General features: G+C 41.1%; 1 protein-coding gene across 1 annotated transcript in view; it reads right to left on the bottom strand.

Moving 5' to 3' along the window:
* The window catches only part of LOC121341389 (prolyl endopeptidase), an 85025-nt gene extending 66343 nt beyond the window's left edge, over positions 1-18682 (bottom strand). Inside the window, exons 1-6 of the mRNA XM_041414851.1 lie at positions 18460-18682; positions 17090-17164; positions 13211-13344; positions 10280-10410; positions 6672-6881; positions 5303-5424 (exon numbers count right to left, since the gene is read on the bottom strand). Of these exons, the coding sequence (XP_041270785.1) occupies positions 5303-5424; positions 6672-6881; positions 10280-10410; positions 13211-13344; positions 17090-17164; positions 18460-18675 (888 nt within the window). The 5' untranslated portion in view covers positions 18676-18682. The remainder of the gene's footprint in view (positions 1-5302; positions 5425-6671; positions 6882-10279; positions 10411-13210; positions 13345-17089; positions 17165-18459) is intronic.
* Between the last annotated feature and the right edge of the window lie 2473 nt (positions 18683-21155).

Here is a 21155-nt window from a genome sequence, read left to right as displayed (position 1 = left end):
AACAAAAAAGAATGAACATGAGAAAGCTGTGGGGTTTTTAGGCTTCCTGGCTTTATGTATTACTCAACTAAAATGTCAATATGAAAGATATCAGAGTGCTCTACTTTCAAGTCATGTGCATACCAACAGTGAATATTAATGCAAGTTCTGTGAACACTACCTGGACAATCACAATTGCCAGATTCAGGATAGGGAAGAGCTCTCTATATTCAGTTCACAAATAGGGGCCCTTAGAGTACATTGTATTCTATTAAGGCAACTATATATACATATCATTCCTTTATAGATAATAAATTCAAAGTTTTACTATCTTTGCCCTTTTTTATTATCAAGGTGGAAAAAACCTAATCACTGCGTATTTTGTTTCTGCGTAACAAGGTACTAAAAATAAAATAAATAAAACTCAGTTATCAGATCCTATGCCTGTGTTGAGAAAAAGATAAACTCTCTTCTTAACAGCAGGCATTAGCAATAAGGTAATCTGATCTGCATCTATAGTTATTTCACAAACTACTGCTCCTCATGCACTGGTGCCCTTTGCATATTAAACTGAACAATTGTCATTGCTATCTAATGCATTTCCAACGAAGCACAGCAAATGAATCACGTACAAAAAAAAAAAAAAAAAAAAAAAAAAAAAAAAAAAAAAAGAGCAAAGTTAAAAAAAATCACAGACAGAATCAAAGCTTTCCAACAGAGCTAAAAGGTCAAATTACTAACTGTAATGTATCCAGCCATGAAAGATCAGATCATCCAGAAAAAGAAAGATGTCTAGCAATAAAGATGCAACCGTGCAACACATTGAACTAAAAACTCCTTGCATCAATAAACTGGACTTTAACAATGTTATAATTTTCACTATATGCTATGGATGTAACAGCTTAAAACCACCCAGAGTGACTGAATAGATTTTTTTTAAATACTTATTTAGGAATGTACCCAGTCACCACAATAAAACAGATTAATGACAGCAGTTACTTCCTTAACTTCAGATATATGCTGCCCAAAGACTTTTGCATAACACCATTGACCCTGGATATGATTCTACTAAGAAGAATTTACATGCAAGAAACCTTTCACTTGCTGCAGAAATTACCTCTTTTGTTATTTATGAGTATTTTTAAGCTTTTTATCAGACGAACAAACGAAAATATTAGGCACAAAAATCCACAAAGCACATTGGTTCTACAGAGAGAAAAAAAATTACAGTAAAATTTGCTGAAAGATTTGGCAAGTAAAGAGCAATTGCACCGTCTGAACAGCCTCAAGTGTTCTACCATCACAGATGTGCACATGCGCCTGTGCTGCAAAGATCTGCCTGCATGATGACAAAGAATCCCCACAGTAGTCTCCCAGCCTTCCAAATTCCACTTATTATCTCACATTTGTTAGAAAAATCAAAGCTATTTTCTTTCCTAGAATAGGAAACTCTTTTGTAAAGGGTTGTGGGTTTTTGTGGGTTTTTTTTATGGGGGTTGTGGGGTGTTGTACTGGTTTGTTGTTTTTTTAATGAAGGGAACACACAGCTATGTTCTGATATTATCATTGCAGTGGTGCCAGAAAGTCACTGAAGCTTGCAAATAGCTCCTATCACATTTTATGTTCTCTCAGTCTTTTAAGACGTTGAGGACTGGGCACGAACTCCCTCTCACAAAGCAACCTCTTGGGACTGTGCACAATCCAAGCCACCTGAAGTTGCTGCTCTCAGGCTGTAAAGTCTCTGCTTTGTTTTCTCTTTGCAGAGTACCAGTTTCAGAATCAACCAGATTTCAGAAGCCCTAATGATGGGTGATCACAGGAATGCAAAATTTCAGGATGGGGTCCAACAGAATCTCCTTCCTACATTCTGAGGCACCGGCCTGACACTTTATGCAGGATGTGGACATGGTTACATGCAAACAACATTGTGATGTGCTCTATCCACCCGCTCCCCAGGTTAGAAAACTTGCTCTGGGCATTAATTCAAATCTCTTATTCCAGCTGGGGTTTTATTCTTGGATTTTAGGTACAATGTGCTGATATAAAAAGCACTTCTATTCTGACCATATTCTTTCAAGCCTCCGTCAGCTTTGGGGTTGAAGGAGCCATACCAAAGCCAGAAAACAGGAATTTTGACCCTAGCTCACTCACCACAACAATATGCACACACATATTTACATGCATTCTTTTTCCTAAGCCTAGCACAGAACAAATCAGTAGCCTTTTGGGGTGACAAACATCACATACAATTTTTACTGCAGCTTTCAGCTTGCTTTTGAGCAATGAAAGCACCAAAGCATCTGGAACCTGGCTATGTAAAAAATTATCAGCTCCCATAGTCCCACATGCAGCCATGATTACTGGCCTCTTTCTTACAAGTAAAATTCTCTGGGCCTACTGCCAGGGCTGTAGGAAGATATTCATACTAGTCTTCTATTCAAGATTCATCCTTGACTAAGACAGTGTAAGGCTTTAGAAAAATTCCCACAGCCCTGCTCTACCCAGCAGTGTGTCTCACTTGAGTGAACTGGCAATGTTTTCAGCCCTCCATGCTGTTCACTCTTCCCCAGTGGATGCTTCTATGTTGCTGCAGTGAAACCACTACAGCCAGCACACATCTGGCATTGGCTACTCCTCTGTGCTCTGAATTTCATGTGCAAGATCAACTCCCTGGTTTAGAACCACTGATGTTAACTGACAGCTCTAAATATAAAATGAAGAACTAAAAAAAATGTTTGTCAATTCAGAGACAGTAGACAGTGTTTCTTAGAAAACATGAAAAATTGTACTTATTTTACTGCTGGCAGAATTGGGATAGGAGGGTTCCTCTCATGCACTCCTTTCTGTTCTGTTTACTTTCCTGCTGGTACCACAGGGACTTCTAGCACTACCAACTGTGAAAGACTGTTATATAACTTATTGTTTAACTTTGGGAATAACTGTCTGTGAAAGAGAGGTATGTTCAGTCAGTCTGGAGAAGAAGCAAGAAAATGCCACTTAAACAGAAAAGCATGGGAAGCTCCTGTTTTCCCAGAGTACCTATGACATTGCCAAGATTTTAAAAATCTTCATACCAGACTGCCCTCTGCCGGGCTGTTATTCAATTAAATTCTATCCCTGCTCTTCACAACTCTCCCATTATTCTAGAATCTGTACCAGAAATTCTTATGCTTTTTCTAGACTAATGAAAAGATTTGACAGCCTGTTTTTCAAAACTTACATATCTGACTAAAAAAACCCAGATTTTTTCCTCAGAAACAATCTATTCAAGTGAGGAGCTGGAAATGCATCTGTATTACATATCTGACTAAAAAAACCCAGATTTTTTTCCTCAGAAACAATCCATTCAAGTGGGGAGCTGGAAATGCATCTGTGTTTCTCTGCCAACACCATTTTCAGCACCACAGATTTTGTTTAAGTCAAGCATATTTGGGGTTGGTGTTGAATGTATAAGGAAAAGCACCCTGAAGCTATTTGCTTGCATATTGTCTTGTAAATATATTAAGCTGACAAAATTTCATACAATCCTCTTTTGTCCTTATGAATGACCTAGTTTCCTATCTCCATTGAGAACACACACTACTCTGACTCCCTACAGTACACCTGAGACTACTTTTTCTGAAATATCATGGCAACATTATTAATTTTGCAGTCTCTGAAGAATCCCCTTGTCAGGTGCTTTTCATTTGCAAGTGAGGTATTTGTCTTCCTTGACCTTCGTTGCAAGACCTGCAAATTCTGTTCAAACCTAGGTATGAAAGTTCAACTTTCCCCCTACCCATAAACAAAGGCTTGGTACTTAAGACTAGAACACTCACATTACAAATCAACTGTTTTCACTGAGGCTTATGTAAAACATAATGTCTCCAGCTAGTGTGACTAGCAAAGCTGGTAAAATAAAAACATTTTTTTATTTATCTGACAGAAACACATGAAAGCATGCATTTTACGACACGCTGCGCTGTGCAAAGTTGTATTTTAAAACCTATAGCAGCATCTTAGCACCAAGGAAGTATATGCAGTATATACAGGACAGCACCAAAAAGCCATATAATTTGATTTTGACTAATGATATTTTAATTTTTCGCCCACTACTTTGTGGTCTTCCACTTTCTTAAACGCTTAGAAAAACTGACTGGAAAACTTGCTGGAATGACGTGGAAAGAAGATTTTTGACACATTGCACAAGGGCAAAACCACGTTTTGCAATTGGACTGTTTTGGTTTGGGTTTTGTTTTTTTATAAAAATTGTGGAATATTTTTTCTCCTGACCATTAAAAGTACCTTTGTTTTCTGTCAGCCTACAGTAAACACAGCCCTAACATTTTCAGGGGTTAATGTGTTGAAATGTGACACAAACTGGTGACCACATTTTTCAAAAGAGGCTCTTGCAGAGAAAAGTATTTGCAGGAACTGAGTACCCCAAACCAGGCTAAAACCACTTCATATTCATCAAAGGTGTCAGACAAAAAAGAGACCAATATAGAAACAAAAAGTACTGATTAAACATGATAGGCAGGAGAGTACAGAGTATTACAAGTATTCATCCACAAGGGAAAACGTCACTTCCCTGATTAACAGAACAACCATCACTACATTTCAGCAGCACTCCAAATAAACGCACTCAACTGCATACTGCTAAATCTAATATGGGGAATAAACCACATTAATTACAGGTTTACTGGGATTTTGCACTATATAGTAGTAGTTAAACTAAATAAGCTTAGGAAATCAATTCCATTTCCAATAACATAGTCTGTACCATATGTGTGCCGATAAAACTTGTAGGGAAATTTAGAGTTCTCTGATCATACACACATTATTAACAGATTTTGACCTGTGTATCTCCATTCTTCAGTTAAGCAGAACAGATATATTTATTTTTCAGGGAAGACATTGCAAAATTAAATATAACCAAATAAATACACAGCAGGGAATATCCAGACACTGGATATTAGAATAAGCTTTTTGTGCAGGAAGTACAAGCTGGGGCTAAACATGGACCAAGAAGAAACAAGAACAATGACATATTGTCCATCAAATGATCTTCTCTGTCTTGGAATTTGTATCAGGCAGAATGACCTCAGTGAAGAAAAAGGGTATATGATTGTGTCATTGCAGGCTGGAGGAGTGATTTAAAGCAAATTAGGCAGTCCTATTTTCAGGATATCATTTTCAATGATTCTTAGTTCAGTTGTCAACTCTACAACACTAATAAAAAGTGCTCTTTTAACAAAATGTTTACAAATTAATATCCACTATCAGTTGTTAGAATCTGAAAACCAGAACATGATAATGGTAAGGTGCAGGACATTTACCATACCTCAGCTCCCCCCATCCATTTTGGTTCATCGGGAAATTCAGCACATAGGATATCTTCTGACTGGTTAGTTCCTAATACGTGATAATACAGCTTTTGATGCAGATTAGTGGAGGTCTCAGTGCCTAGTGAAATGCAGATATTTAAACCGGTAAGTTCTCAAAGAAATGCAACAACCATATGAAACCCTTAGAAACTTGTGTATCCCTTTGTATATAAAAGAGAAATTCAGAAGAGAGGACTAGGAATGTTCCAAGCTACAACTATTCCCCTCCAAACAAACCATCCTACCAAACAAGATGAAACTTCATGCTGGAAACCTGTTTAAAAAGTAACCCTTTCCTTTTATTGTTGATAATGCCTTCTTCAAATGTGAAGATTTAGAATTTCAAGTTTTGCTTTCTAGAAATAAAAGCAAACAAAGCGAAGAAAAACAAGAATCCCTGCCACACTCTAATGACATTTTCATTTCCATTTCACCCAGTGCAACTAAGGGGAGATTTATGCTAATTACATTCCTAGAAACCTTATACTTCCATTTGCTGAAAATATAAAAGTGATGTATTTTAAAGCACTGCATGAGATGCCACGTGATTTAATTTTTTAAAAATTTCATTCTTGCAACATTTTCCAGCACTTCAGCTCTTCAAATACAAACAGGAGTTAAAAAAAAAAACAACTCAACAAAACGAGGTTGGTGTCTATCTTGCAAGTCTGGCAAAATTACAGGCTTCAAAAGCAAACACAGAAGCAAAATTAAGGTTCTCTCCAGTTTAATGAAGAGCATTATCTCCAAAAGAAACTTTTCAGCAGCTCTGCCTTATAATAATAGCTGCTAAATTCCTTCCCCAATGATGCTCCTCCGCAATTCATTCCACTTTGTGCAGTGCTCCTTGAATTTTGCTAGCATAAACATTTTGTTTTGCTTTGCTGGGAACCACACATGAATTAATCTGGTTGAACAAAAAAACCCTTATGCCTCACATTGCTATTCATCAGGTCAATCTCCCAAAGCAATTTATCTATGCCCACACAAATGCATAAGGGGAAAGACCTAAGTAAGCTTCCATCAGACATCAAATTCTAGCCACCACCACCAATAATATTGTAAGCAATACAAACCTAAGTAAAGCATCCCAGAGAAAAAGAAAGGGAGCAGCAAACTTTGAGAAAAAGTGGGGCAGGCAGACAAAAAGTGACTCACATTAACTGAACATAGGCTTTGGCGATACCAGACATAATTTGATCTCTAATTGCACAACCAATACAGCCCCTTATTTCAATACAGATTTGTAGCGCTAATTGTTGCACCAATTCACTGCAAAAGTGATTTTGCTTCCACATAGCATGCAATTAGAATGGTCATACCTACCATCACTTTTCCCATCTTGTTTCGGGTAGCAGTTATAGAACATGCCTCTTCCATCATGGGTCCATGCCATGCAACTGAATTTAACTCTCTCCAGTGTATCTGGGAGATCCTCAGGACCTTCTACTTTCATAAACTTGATAGTAATCCAATCAGAGCCACTAGAACTCAGGCCATATGCAAAGTATTCACCGTCTTCACTGAATGCATAACCTAGGAAATCGGAAACAAACAAAATGAAGAGAGATTAAATTGGGATGCTAGTTAAAGAAACTGTTCACCAAACACTAAAAGAAGGTTTATTTTCTAAAAACAGTGCAAGACGCTACATCTGCTATCACTTGAGATTCACACCACTTTTCCATTCTCTGTGGACTTCTCAATTAATTCACAGATCCCAGTTTAGGCACAGATACTCAGTAAGTATCCATGTTCAGTAACATAACTTATGCCCAACCAATTATGGTTTGAATCACATTTCTTCTACTGCTTTGAGCTTGGCAGGAAGAGCTAGAAAACGAAAACGAACACAGGTAGAGAACTCGAGTGGAATTTTTAAGAAAGAAATAGTACCAAACAAGCTAACAAAGATTCAAGCTAGGTATCTGAAATAGTGCAAATGCCACTTAAAAAAACTGAGTCACTGAAAACTAGACCCTTTAAAAACCTGAAAACTGAAGTAACTGGGAAACTTTACCACTAGCATGCAAATGGTTAATTACCAGTATTCTCAGCTAAGACCTGTGATATATATTTCACTTTATCCAAACAGTGAGGAATAAAGAGCTTCCATTTTAGTTGATGAAGATCAAATTCATGCTTGCAAATCAAGTCAAGCAAAGAGACTGAATTATCACAGGCCTGTACAGACCTGAAAGTATCTACCCAAAAACAACCTAAGAAAAAGTTGCATTTCACAGACATGATAGTTTTGAGAGGCAAAGCTGTGCCACACCAATATATTCTCTCCCATAAGAATGTAAGAGTGGCAAGACTGATTTAGAACATAATTCCACCTAGTTGTCCTCAGGAGTAACCACAGTGTGATACCTACAAAAGTAAGAACAACCACATAATCATGGAACGGTTTGGTTGGAAGGGATCTCTAAAATCATATAGTTCCTACCCTCCTGTTGTAGACAGGGACACCTTCCACTAGACAAAAGCTCTGTCTAACCTGGCATTGAACACTTTCAGGGATGGGACATCCACAACTTCTCTGGGCAACTTGTTCTAGTGCCTCACCACCTTCACTGTAAAGAATTTTTTCATAATATCTAATCTAAACCTATTCTTTCAGTTTAAAACCATTCTCCCCTGTCCTATCACTGCATGCCCTTGTAAAAAGTCCCCCTCCAGCTTTCTTGTAGGCACCCTTTAGGTACAGGAAAGCTACTACAGGGTCATCCCACAGCTTTCTCTTTTCCAGGCTGAATAACCTCAACTCCCTCAGCCTTTTGTCATAGGTGAGGTGCTTCAGCCCTCTAATCTTTTCATGGCCCTCTTCTGCACTTCCCCCAACAGGTCCATGTCTTTCCTAGAATGGGGACCTAGATTTAGATGCAGTGCTCCAGGAAGAGTCTCACAGGAGCCCAGTGGAGGAGCAGAATCCCATCCCTTGCCCTGCTGGCCATGCTGCTTTGGATGCAGCCCAGGATTAAATCACTTTCTGGACTGCAAGCTCACATTGCTGGCTCATGTCGAGCCTCTCATCCACCAGGACACCCAAGTCCTTGTTAGCAAGGATGCTCTCAATCTCTTCATTCCCCAGCCTGTGCTGATACTGAGCCATGCAAGCACAAGAACAAAATGCAGGAATAAATGCAAGAACAATGCAAGCACATGCAATATTTCCCTCAAATATTCTTATCGTCTCCAACCATATTTAGCTTAGCAGACTCCTTTTCCAGGCAGTAGTTGGCTAATACTCCTGAATGCCTCCCTTCTCCTTGATTATGTCCAGCTCGCTTTTTTCCACCACCACCATCCATTGCTAACAATCTTGCAGCATGAACCATCACCTTCTTCTGTTTGTTTGGGACCTGACTCCCACTGCTTTTATTTGATATTCCCTCATTCTTGTAATAGAAAAATGACGAATCAACCTTATTCCTTCTCTCCATCCTATTGTGCCACAAATGATTCTGCAGACCTCTAATATCTTTGCTGAATTGTCCCTTTTCCAAGCTGATTAATCCAGTTTTTCCTTTGATTGTTCCTATTGCCCTCCTCCAACCTGTATTTCAGAGCCCCCCTGAGGAGACTGGTGTTGGTGTGATTTAGTTCTCAATGGTACAGTATAAACTCCTGGGTTGCTAATGTAATGGTGTCTCCTTGTTTTGTTCTCTGTTTCATAGGATCACAGAATCATGAAGGTTGGAAAAGACCTCCAAGAGTTCAATCTTTGACTGATCACCACCTTGTCAACTAAATCTCAGCACTGAGTTTTTCTTGAATGCTTCCAGGGAGAAATTTCTTCCTGATAAATAAATTGTTATTTGATGTACTCTTTCAGCTTCCCCCAAGAACCAAGTTGACATTTTCATGGAATTATGTGTTACACTTCAAGCATTGTTCCCAAGAGGTCATCATGAGCTCAAGAGTTCACGCCATCCATTCCTCCATAAATGAGGTTAGGATTGTTTGTCCCCTGTGTATCACTTAATTTATCTGCACAAAGACTTCTGCTTGTTAATTTATTGCCCACCTAAATTCTTATTAAGGTTTTCCTGAAACTCTTCAGTCATTCTTCAACCAGGAGTAACTTTGTTTGTAACACCAAACAATGCTATCTCACTGCTCACTCCTTTTTCTAGTATGTTCAGCATATGAACACTGCCAATCGTAGCACAGTCCCTGACAGGGCTTTACTGGTGATTTCCACTTGATAGCCCATCAGTTCTTCCTTGCCCTTAAATCAATCATTAATCAACACCAGTTTTCCCTCTTGTTACACAGCTGTTGGTTTTCTAAGTGCATTTGGAAGAAGACTATGCTGTAAGACTTCTAGAAATACACAGAGATTATATGAATGTAATATACACAGATTAAGGCCATAAAAAAAAAGCCATATTGATTATTTTCAGCTAGGTCACTTTTAGAGAAACATTCACTAATTCTGATGGCTGTTTTTATTAACTGTCCTTGAAAAGACTTAGCAGACTTTTAGGTCCAAGAGTCTGCTTCTAAAAATGAGTAAGTAGGGAGTGTGAAAATTGACAGCTAAGAGAATTACAGCCCTAGTGAACACAAACAATTTTGTGATCATAGAAGTTAATGATATGTTCCTTCACAGTCTCTTACTTTTAACTTGATGGTTTGTGTTAAAGCTGCAATTTTAAGAGAACTAATCAATATAAATACATAAACTTTTTTTCCTTGCTATGGACAGCCTTAAGAGCTGCTCTCATTTCATTGGAAACCTGTTACAGAGTTGTGAAAAAGAGCATTGGTAACTAAACCAAGTTAATTGTGGATACAATGTAGATTTAGAAGTGTTCCTCTGACACACCACACAAATTCACATAGGGCTATTGTAAATACTTAAGACTGAATTTTCAACTTCTGCTGAAAACTGAGACTTACTCAGCAGGAACTGCTGTCTCACTAACCTCGTAAGGCCACGGTGCCATCATCAGAAAGCTTATTTGGATCAAGAAAAACTTTGGCATCGGCATCCAAGGAATCTTGTACATATAAAACTCGCTGATTCTGGAGCCCGGTATTGTAGAAGTGAAAATACCTAAAAAGAACACAAGAGGGAAAAATTAAATAGGAAGAACTCTGATTTTCAGTTAGGCAAGCACAAAAAACCTTGTATAAAGCTGTCACGAAGTGAATAAAAAACAGATGAATAGGTTACGGAAACACAAATTTCACAGTGGAGTAGGAGTCATGGCTAGGATGCATCCAAAATATCCTTTAAAAATAAAAGTTTCATTTGCCACAGTGCATTTCAAAGAATTCTAAGTATACTATAAACTCCACATAATTGTCTATATCAAACAACTCTGGCAGCTGCAGCATTTCTCTTTTACAAGCACTGGCACAGGTTCCCATCCCTTATGTTCTCAGCTTTGTCATTCATACAGCTGCTTTCAACCCATACTAGGTGACAGACTTATGTTCACATCAAATAAAACCAAAACAGTTTAAATGTCCTTACAAATGTGTATTTGAAAAAGTTATAGGAACAGACAATTACAGAGCTGTCTTTAGTGAGTGATACTCTTCACATCCTAAGACACCACAGAGCTCACAGAAATTAACACCTATTTTCATAGTACTTTACTATACAAACACATGACTTAAAAAACCAGGCAGCAGTGCCACCAGGGGGAACAGGGAAATTTACAGAGCAACATTCAAATCTAAATATAAGTTCATATGTTCCCTAAGACTGAAAAGTACTTGGGTACAAACATGGGAACTTGGTCAAGCCAGAAGGGGAAAATATACTCACAAAGGCCTGGTTAACAATATCAGCTAGTAATACATTTAAGTAATAACAGTAATGTTCAGCAAGTGCAAAACTGAAAGATTAAAAGAAATAGAACAAAAAAGTAGTTTTCTATTTGATCAGCCACTTTCTTGCCAATTTCATCTCTGAAATGCTGGGTAACATGCTGGGAAGCAAAGGTCAAGCAATCAGACAGACACAGCACCTCCCTGGGCACCCCTCCCTTCTGCAGACTCTAAAGAACACTCTTCAGACACTGACCTTTAGCAGCTATTCTTCATCAGAAAACCAGAGTAGTTAAATTTAAGGATTTCTAAGTGTCATGAGAAGTTCAGAAAATTCTTCAAAGAGAATAGTTCCTTACCCCACACCTTACTGACTGTTATTTAACTTGGTAGTGATCGCCTCACACACCAAAACATAGGGCTTTTCTATTATATTTGTATTATATTTGAACTGCTCCAATTTAAATCCAGCACATGCCAAGAAATAGAGTATCACTCAGAAAGACTAAAAAGATATCAATTAAAGTCAAAGTACAGTGTCATAAATTACAAGCACATCAAGCTCCTGGTACAAATGCTCTTCCTGGAGGACAGTCAGCTGCATCAAATTAAGAATTTGTATCTGTTAGCAGAGACTGTATTTATCACTGCCAGCCCTTCTGCAACATTAAGCCTTAACAGCACTGAAGGGAACAACACCCAGACATGTTTGCATTGCACAGGGAGAATGGGTCAGAGAATCCAGAGCAGTCACTGACCAGACCTGGTCACCTGCTACATCTGCAAGAGCATCACATACACACTAACAAGCTTTGCCTGACTCACTCAATAAGGCATACTTCCCCAGATGCAGCACTGTCCTAAACAGCTCCATTGCTTCTGGGCTTAAACCTCACACCTCTATACTCTGACATGTTGTGCCGCATCCATGACAATTAAAATTCACATTAAATCCCCATGGTGGGGAGTGAACCAACAGCTTTGGTTCACTCCCCACCATGTACCTTCAACAAACCCCATGCAGTACAGAATTTCCCTCCTTAGTAGTATCAGTGCCTTCCTCACAGCACAGATCATTAAAACAAATCCCTCTCAATATCTGTGTAGAAATCTTAAGCAACAAGCTATCCTCTTTCTCATTATCTGTGGATTATGGTGAACACATATATGACATACCTGGGTGTCCACTCAACAAGGATAAAACAAATTGAAAATATTGAAAAAGATTATCTGTGTTTCCCATGAGGAAGAGTGGCTGGTTGTTTGCACTACTTCATTTTCAACTGCTAAAACAATCTTTAGATGTAGTTAAGTCCCTTTACTCCCTTTCTCTAGAAGCTTGGTAGTATTTCTAAAAGAAGTCACATTAAATTCAGTAGCAGCTGCAGTCTCCAGATCTTGGGTAAGACACAGAAATACCATTTCTTCACCTAGCCACAGAATCATATTAAGGGATATGAGTAGGTTAGGCACTGGAATATAGCAGGATTTCTTTGTTTCTAAAAAACCAGATCTTTTTCCATCAGTTGCTTTAAGTCTGCCAAATTATATTTCCCATATACCCTGCAGCTACAAGAACAGTTTTTCACAAGGGAATTCCTACTGCTTTTCACTAGCTATGACTAAACAAAAAAAAAGCCTACCAGCTGCTCAAATAATGACCAATGTAAGAGCAGGGGTTCTAGCAAATATATGGAACAGAACACACATTATGGGCTTATGCTGTTTTCAGACAATATGCATTTACCTATACTGACAGTGACCAAGCCTTTCTGAAAGAAACTCCTTGAAGATTTACTTTTACAATAATTATTCCAGAAAATCATCTGAGTTCTGATAAACTCACAAATTTTTCTAATAAAATAAAAGACAATAGAAGAAGATCATATGATTGGGAACTGGAGAGAGTGAAGGACCTTGTGCTCTGCATCATGCAACCACACATGTTAACATTGGCTTAGTTTTCTTACTTCGCAACTATAAAAAAATAAATACAAATCTAATTTGTTTTCCTAATTAATAGTTGCTTCTGACTTGCTTCACATTCATCACCACCTCCAAAGACATTCCTCACATACCTTTTTCCTTTCTTGAAGTGGCAGCTGTACTTAGGATAATCATAGAGTTCAGTCATTCGTTCCTTGAACAGTGCTCTAACAGGACACTGCTCGAGAAAGGGTACTGTGAGCTTGTTCTGAGCCTCCACAAATGCCTGAAAGAAAACAATCAAAAAAATATAAACTCAAGCAGAAATGCCTATTTTCTACAGAAAACATTTTCAGAAGCAATGCATCACAGACATATTTCCCTCATATATATTATGCAGTGTCACACGTGACGAATCCTACATGCTTATTTGCATTATGCCACAATTCTTTAATAGGACTCAATTTATATCTTGAATAATGACTCTGCAGGCATACAGTGGGGTAACCAGCCAAGAGACAAGACAGTCCTCCTGCCTTTCCCCTTAAAACACCCCAAAACAACACCCCAACAACCAAAGAAACCTTAAACAAACAAAAACCCAAACAAACACACAAAAAATCCCCAAAACCTAAGGTAACAACCTCCAAAGCACACCATGCTTTTAAAAACTCTCATATTCACATAAATGAGAAATATTGCCCACAGACTGCACTATTATTTCAGGAGCTGGGAAGAGCTTTAAGATGACACAAAATGTCATGTGCATCATCTATTCATATTATTAACATAACACACAGAATTAGCCCCAGCCAGTATTTCATGATAAGCCCAAAGTACTGCTCACAGATCAGTTCTTAAGAAAAAAATACTAATCTCTGAAAACTTTGGGAAGTCTGGTTTCTTTAAAACACTCCAGGTCCAGTCACAAACACTTAGGACAGTGATCAAAACCATTACCACTCCAGCTGTTTGTTGTATGCATGGAAAACCTGGTGCTCTGTTGGTGTTTCATCATCCCTATTTATAGCATGGTACATTAACCTAAAATTAATACCTAAGCATCTTAAGGTGAATCACAGCTGCCAACAAGGAGACGTGCAGGCTCTTCTGTCTCTAACGTGAAGATAGGACAGGACACCGTGTGTGCCTGTAACTCACAGCCAAATGTCTCAGCGGCAGCTGCAGTGTCACTCTCAGATTCCAGCCTCTCACCTCCAGCACAAAATCCTGTCCACTCATCCCCTGCTTACACGGGGCTCTTTTCCAGGTGAGGGTTTGAAAGCCTGCTGTTTCTACCTGTCCTCAATCTGTCACAGGGCAATCAGATCAACGCTTTTTAACATATGAGTTACAACTTCATTGCAAGGCATGACCCACAGGAACAGCAGGGCTACAATCCACATTGCACAACTTGAGCTTCACAGATCTTCAGAAAAGCCAGTGGCTGCACAGAGTACCAGGCACTCACTCACCAGCTGCTATCACTATTTAGTGGTGTATTAATTCTTCAGGCGAAGAATTAATATGTGCAAAGTACATCCTAGTGGTAAGCCATGCAGCCTCCATATTGTATTGCTATAACTGTCCCCCCATCAGATGGTGAAAGAACTTAATCAAATCTACCCAAGAATTATGTGTTTCTGAATTGGTTTCTCTAAATGGAAACACGTGAATTTCAAAGACCACATACACAAAAATATGGACCGTGGATCCTATACGAATAAATTAACTTTCCACAGTCCTGTGACACTTTCAGTGAAACGGTGGCTTATAAAAACATGTGTAAGACTATCCAGTGTACCAGACAGCCAAAAGCACTTTCCAGTTACATGTAGGGAACAGAAACTGGCACACATCTTTGTCTCATCCATCAATAATATGACCAAAATGACAACTTTGCTGCAAGGGTATACCGGAACTGTGTGTTACTCACTTTTAACTGCATAGACACATCTTACCACATCTGCTTTCATTAGTGATATTCAAAGAAGAAACACAGACTTTTCCTTACAAGCATTCGTTGCCCAAGAGCATTACAGACTAATTATTACACTCACAACTGTATCACTCGTAATTTTGCTTTTACAGGAACTAAATATATTTTTCTCATTTCCAATTAGTATGCACCAAAGATTCCAAGATTATTTAGAAATGAAATGCCATGACTGTATGAAAAAGGAGCAAGGAATTACAGATTTTTCAAAGAGTTTTGTGGAGAAGAATACAGTCCAGTTTGGAAACTTTCTGTTTCCACACTTTTGAACATGAAGTTGCACTCATGTTTAAAAAACAATACATAACTGAAATATTGTTCTAGATAAAATACAAGAACATATGTCAGCAGAAACTCTCACAGTAAACAACTCTACCCACCACACTGAGCTAAACAGATGCCATCCAGGCTACAGGGCTAACAGTAACTGTATGCCTTCATGAACCTAGACAGAAAGATTTTTATTATACCTGTAGATATCTGCATCTGACAAAATATCATAAACCTTGAACCAGGGAAGACTTTACTAGCAGCAGAAAGTACAGAATAAGGGTCCAAGTAAAGCCACTTCCTATGGCTGTTTTGGAAGACAAGGTAATTTAAAAAGCAAAACAATTTTTAAAGCATTGTACTACCAGTAGAGATGGTCTAAGTAGGCCAACTATCATTCTAAAACAAGAATCAAACTAAATTTCATCTAAGAAACACATACCACAAATTCTTTTTAACCATGCTTTTCTACAATCTATCACCTGTCTACATTCCACTAAGTTACTCTATCAAGATAACTATTCCTCTGACAGTATACTTTCTGAGAAAAAGCCTCAGAATAGCAACTGTTTTAACATAACCAGCCTTTGTTATTACTCTGCAAAGCATTTACAGTTCATATATATACTCAGCCAAGGGTAGCTCAGGGCAACTCCTACAAGAGAGCACATACCTTTCCTAAGTATTACAAAGAAAAATTTGTTAGAGTTCTTGTGACTTCCAAGTGCAAAATTTGGAAAATTTATCAAAATGTGAACAAAACAACGGTCTATTATCAAATCCATTTAATTGCAGATTTGAGAGTTTCAGTTCTAGTCCTAATTCAAGTATACACATGTTCAGAATAGTACAACCCAACCCCACATGATCCCTGCTTTTTCATCACTTGTCCATCCCTCATGTCTGGAACAAGCTCAGCATTACTGCCTACACTGTCAGTGAGTTAAGGTACTGTACATGACTAACACAGCAGCAAAAGGCTTTGCTGTAGTCTAAAAATGAGCTTATTTTCCACAAAGTGTTAAAACAAGCCAAGAAGTTGGAAGTCCAACTAAACCAAAGCCAAGACAACAGTGAAAGTGTGGTTTTGTAGTTGTGGCCTATGGCACTACCAGAACTGTTTTACATTTCACAGTGTAGCACATTTCAGCTACGCCAGGGATGCTTCCTCAATCTGTCTTAGATGTCAACAACCAAACAGCAGCAGACCATGAACTCACATTCTGCACTTCCTTTCCCCAAAGTGAGATAGGAACTTCCCCACCTGACCACAGGTTCGTTTTTATTACATCATATACCTTACATATCTGGAGGAGGGAGTTTGGTTGCTTACAGCTGCCCTTGACTGATCCAACCAAGCAAACACAGAGAAAAAAAATGTTAATGTTTCTCTTCAGTACGACACCACCACCACCTTGAAAATTCTGTGATCTAGTTATACCAAGTATTCCAGACTTTCATAGAACCATAAAATGGTTTGGGTAGGAAAGGACCTTGAAGATCATTTAGTTCAATGCCATGGGCTGGGATATTTGCCAGTAAACCACGATGCTCAAAGCCCCATTCAACCTTTCCCCCACTAAAGCACAGGGACAAAATAATGGCATTGCTGCTGGCGCCATGAACTACACATGAACTACTCCTTTGTTCACTATATAAGTTTTCAAAACATATTGGCAGGTTCTTCAAAAGCAGAGTACCAATGCATCTGGTCTATAAAAGAGAAGCATGTGAAAGCAGCCATTCCTATGCAAAGAAAGGTTACCTTCGTCTCCTCACTATCGGGATCTTCAAGCCAGCAGTACGGATCGCTGATTTTGCATCCATGGTAATCTGACACCTGAATTTATAGAAGACAGTAATTTTAAAAAAGACATGCACACAAGCAAACTCTATCCATGAAGGAATGATAGTCAGCACAAGGAAGGGCATTTGGAATTTCACAAAAGCATACAGTGCTAAGGAGCAAAGAGAGAACCAATATATTGTTCCCAGGTGAGTTACTAGTATTACCATTCTTTGGTGATGGCACCATAGCAGCAGAGAAGTTCTCAGAAAAAAACAGAGAGATCCAGAAAAATGGAAAAATGCACATAAATTCCTTCCACAAGATAGATTAGTAAGCAAAAAAGAAACCCCACCAATCAACCTTAAGGTTTTCAAGCCAACTTATAAAACCCGATTACTGGATGTACCCAAAGCATGGTTCCTGGCTACATAAAGAGTCTCTGGTTTAGCCCTCCCTACTACTGTTGCCCACAAATATGTGCATTTTATATATATATATATAAAACTATATATAAAAATCGTAATTTAAGAAATCAAAAGCCAACCCCCAAAATAACAAACAAAACATAAACTACAAAAGATTAATCCACGTGGTTGAATTTACCTGCTTCCTTCCTCCAGTAGATAAGAAAAGACTAGATACCGGCTACTAGGGCTTGCACAGTTCAGCCTTACAGTCAACTATGAAAGTAAATACTTCAGGATTTTTTCCAGCTTTGGCTCATACCGGCAAACAGTTTGGTTTAAATGCAATGTAAATCCTTCCTGGCCGGTGCACAGTGCTTTGAGAAAGGGAAAGAAAATCGAACCCATTTTGGCCAAACTTACACTGTAATCCCTTGTGTATCCAGACACGGCGGAAACACAGGGAGATGAGACTATGTTACAGATGTGCCATCCTATATAAATAGACTATTTGTTCCTCTGCTGACGCTGCTGCAGCCCGGGCGGAGGCCTGGGTTTCCCTGACACACGCACCGCTACCGAATCTCCGGGATGCGCCGTGCGGTGGCCGCTCCCGCACCCCCGCTCCCACCGCCCGTCCCGGACCGGCTCCCGGCCCCGCCGGCCCCGCACACGCGGGATGTGCCCGGAGGCACCGGCGCAAAGGCCCGAATCTCGCCCTAACAAGCCCCCGGCAGCCGCCGCGGCCCGCGGGCGCGACAAACCCGGGATTCTGCACGGAGCACGCCGGGCGTTCCGCGGCCGCAGCCGAACAAAGCCCTGAGAGCCGAGCGGCGCTCTCGCCCCGAGGCGGCCCCGCGGGGAATGGCGAGCCGGGTGCCCCGCGCCCGGGCCCGGCGGCCGCCGCACGCCGAGCGCTGTCCCAGCCCGCGCCCTACTCACGGCGGTCTCGTCGCGGTACACCTCGGGGTACTGGAAGGCCGGCATGGCGGGCTGCGGCGGAGAGGGCCGGGAAGCAGAGGAGGCGGAGGAGGAAGAGGAGGAGGAGGAGGCGAGGCGCGGAGGCGGCCGCGGCGCTGGGGCCGTGTTTTGGGTCGTGGCGGCAGCAGCCGGCAGCAGGCGCGAAGCGCGGCACAGGCGCAGCGCCGCAGCCGCCATACGGCCGCCCCCTAGCAGCGCAGCGCCAGCGCCGCGCGCCGCGCAGCGCCCCCTGCCGACTCCCGCCGCCCGGGCCGCAGCGGGAGCGGGCGCCATGGCGGCGGCTGAGGAGCCGGTCCGGCCCTTGCGGCCCCGCCGCCCTTGGTCTTTGCTCCCGCCTCCCGGTCACCGTGCTCCGACATGGCTGTGTACCTGGCTCCACCCGGGTTTCATCCTCCTTATAGCACACGTTTACCAAAAAATAAAATCGCCGGTTGTCATTCTTTTCCCGCTCGGCTCCCCAGCCTTGGCACACGGTGAGGGAAGAGGCTCGGGTCTGGCTTGAAGAGGTCCCCTCCGCGCTGGCCCGAAATCAGAGCTCATTCCTCGGGGGGGTTGATTCTTTGATTCTGATTCTGTGACTCAGGCAGCTCAAATCCAGGTCACAGAATCACTGAATCGATTAGGTTGGAAAAGACTTCTGAGATCATCAACCTGTGACAGAACTCCACCTTGTCAAGTACACCATGGCAGTAAGTGCCATATCCAGTCTTTCCTTAAAAACTTTAAAAATAGTGACTCCACCACCTCTCTAGGCAGCCCATTCCAATGTCTAATCACCCCTTCTGTGAAAAAATTCCTCCTGATGTCCAACTTAAACCTACTCCAGTGCAGCTTAAGACTGAGTCCTCTCGTTCTGTCACTGGTTGCCTGGGACAAGAGACCAACCTTCAACCGATAGAACCTCCTTTCGGGGAGTTGTAAAGAGCGATAAGGCCACCCCTGAGCCTTCTCTTCGCCAGGCTAAACATGGCTTTGTCCACTCAAACCTCTAGTGCGTTTCCATCGAACATACATCTGCAAGTTTCCAGCGACTCCCCTTTGCCCTAACAGTGAAGGACAAGTTGGCCGCCTGGTCCCAGTGAAGATGGCCACTCCAGAACACCAGCCCAGCTGGCTGGTGCTTGTCACCCTTGCCCCCAGAGTCATGGTGTGTTGTCCCACGCCAGCCCCCGCTCTGGCTTGCACAGCTAGTCTGGATGAAAGGGCACCCAGTAAAGGTGTTTCAAGTGGATGACTTCAGGCTCATCCATGGGTATTTATTTTACAATAGGATTTCTTGGGTCAGAAAACCTGCAAACCTTTTTCCTCCAGGCAGAGACCAGGTGTACTCCTCCTGCACAGTGCAGGATTCAGGAGGTGGTTTGGCAGCAGGGCTGAATTGCTTTTCTTCGGAATGAAGCTGCTGCCCACAGCCTTTGCCAACCTATCCTGTCAGCCTGGGGAGGACTTCACTGCAGCTCTTCATCCAGGGTAAACTCGTGTGTATGTGTGGAGGACATGTCTCCAGCTGGAGACATGGAGGTTCGTGTGTGGCCTTTAAATGTCTGGTAAACCCAAAGTTTGCTCATGGCTGTTAATAAAGTAACCACCTGGAATGACCTAAAACATTTTGGAAATGGCACAAACCTTAATAGTTACCAGCTCAGAACTGTGTCTTGATTGCCTTCTCTTAATGGAAAGAGTTACCACCTGTAATTGGACATCCTGTGTAGAGGCTGAGGGTTGGGTACATATGAAATATGCCAGCCCCATAATGGTCACTGTTACTAAGTGACATAACCGTGCTCATCATCTTTGCTTACATCCTAAACAACACCTATGTGGCTTCTTTTCTCTCATCCATTCTCTTTTGGTCATTTCTCCTTCTTACCTTGTTTCTTTGTTAATCTTCTCCCTTTGCAAGGCAGCAGGACAGCTGCTGACTATGACTCCACCTTTTGTTCTGGAGCTCAAGAATATGCCACCAGCAAGGAGGTTGATGGCAATGCCTTGACATGCCCGATGCTGATAAAAGCTTGCTAATTGTCTGAGCAACTTGCTTAGATAGATACTGGCAAGCCAAGGCTGTTTCTGTCTAAAGCTTCCCAGACAGAATTGTATATGCACACAAATTTGCATCATGGGGAGAATTATTAGCTCAATACCTCTGCTTGCCAGTGTGTAACACAGACAAGCTGTATGTCCACAGTTTGTCTGGGAGTTTTGGGCAGCTTACTGCAAATTTATTTTGTAGACAGTGGAGGCCGTGCATTTGATTCAGACCTGCAGTTTGCCTTGTGAAAATGTGTTTTTCAGCCTGAAGGTATTGTCCGGGGTGAATGTATTTACATTTGTCCAGAATGCCTGACTGTTTAGCAGCTCGAGCACAGTTATCTGTCATATATCTGACTGAACAGCCCTACATCTCAATATCTGGGGCATTTCCACGTCTCCGAAGATCAGCTTCTGAGTTGTAGTGGAAGTTTTGGGCAGATGTGCTTCTTGCACACAGCTGGAGCTCCCTGAGCTGGCGGGAGAGGGCAGCCTGGCCACACGGGTGCTCTGTGGCTCCACACGGCAGCGCCCGGAGTTCCTCAGGCTCCAGCAGCGCTCTCAGAGCAGAGCAGGGTAATTCCTGAACGGGCTGGCAAGCATCCAGTAAGCACAGCAATTATCCA

The sequence above is a fragment of the Onychostruthus taczanowskii genome, unplaced genomic scaffold, assembly GCF_017590055.1.
Source record: "Onychostruthus taczanowskii isolate IOZ18803 unplaced genomic scaffold, ASM1759005v1 scaffold48, whole genome shotgun sequence".
NCBI classification, from domain to species: domain Eukaryota; kingdom Metazoa; phylum Chordata; class Aves; order Passeriformes; family Passeridae; genus Onychostruthus; species Onychostruthus taczanowskii.
The sequence above is the reverse complement of the archived record's forward strand: the minus strand, read 5'-3'. Positions and strand labels throughout refer to the sequence as shown.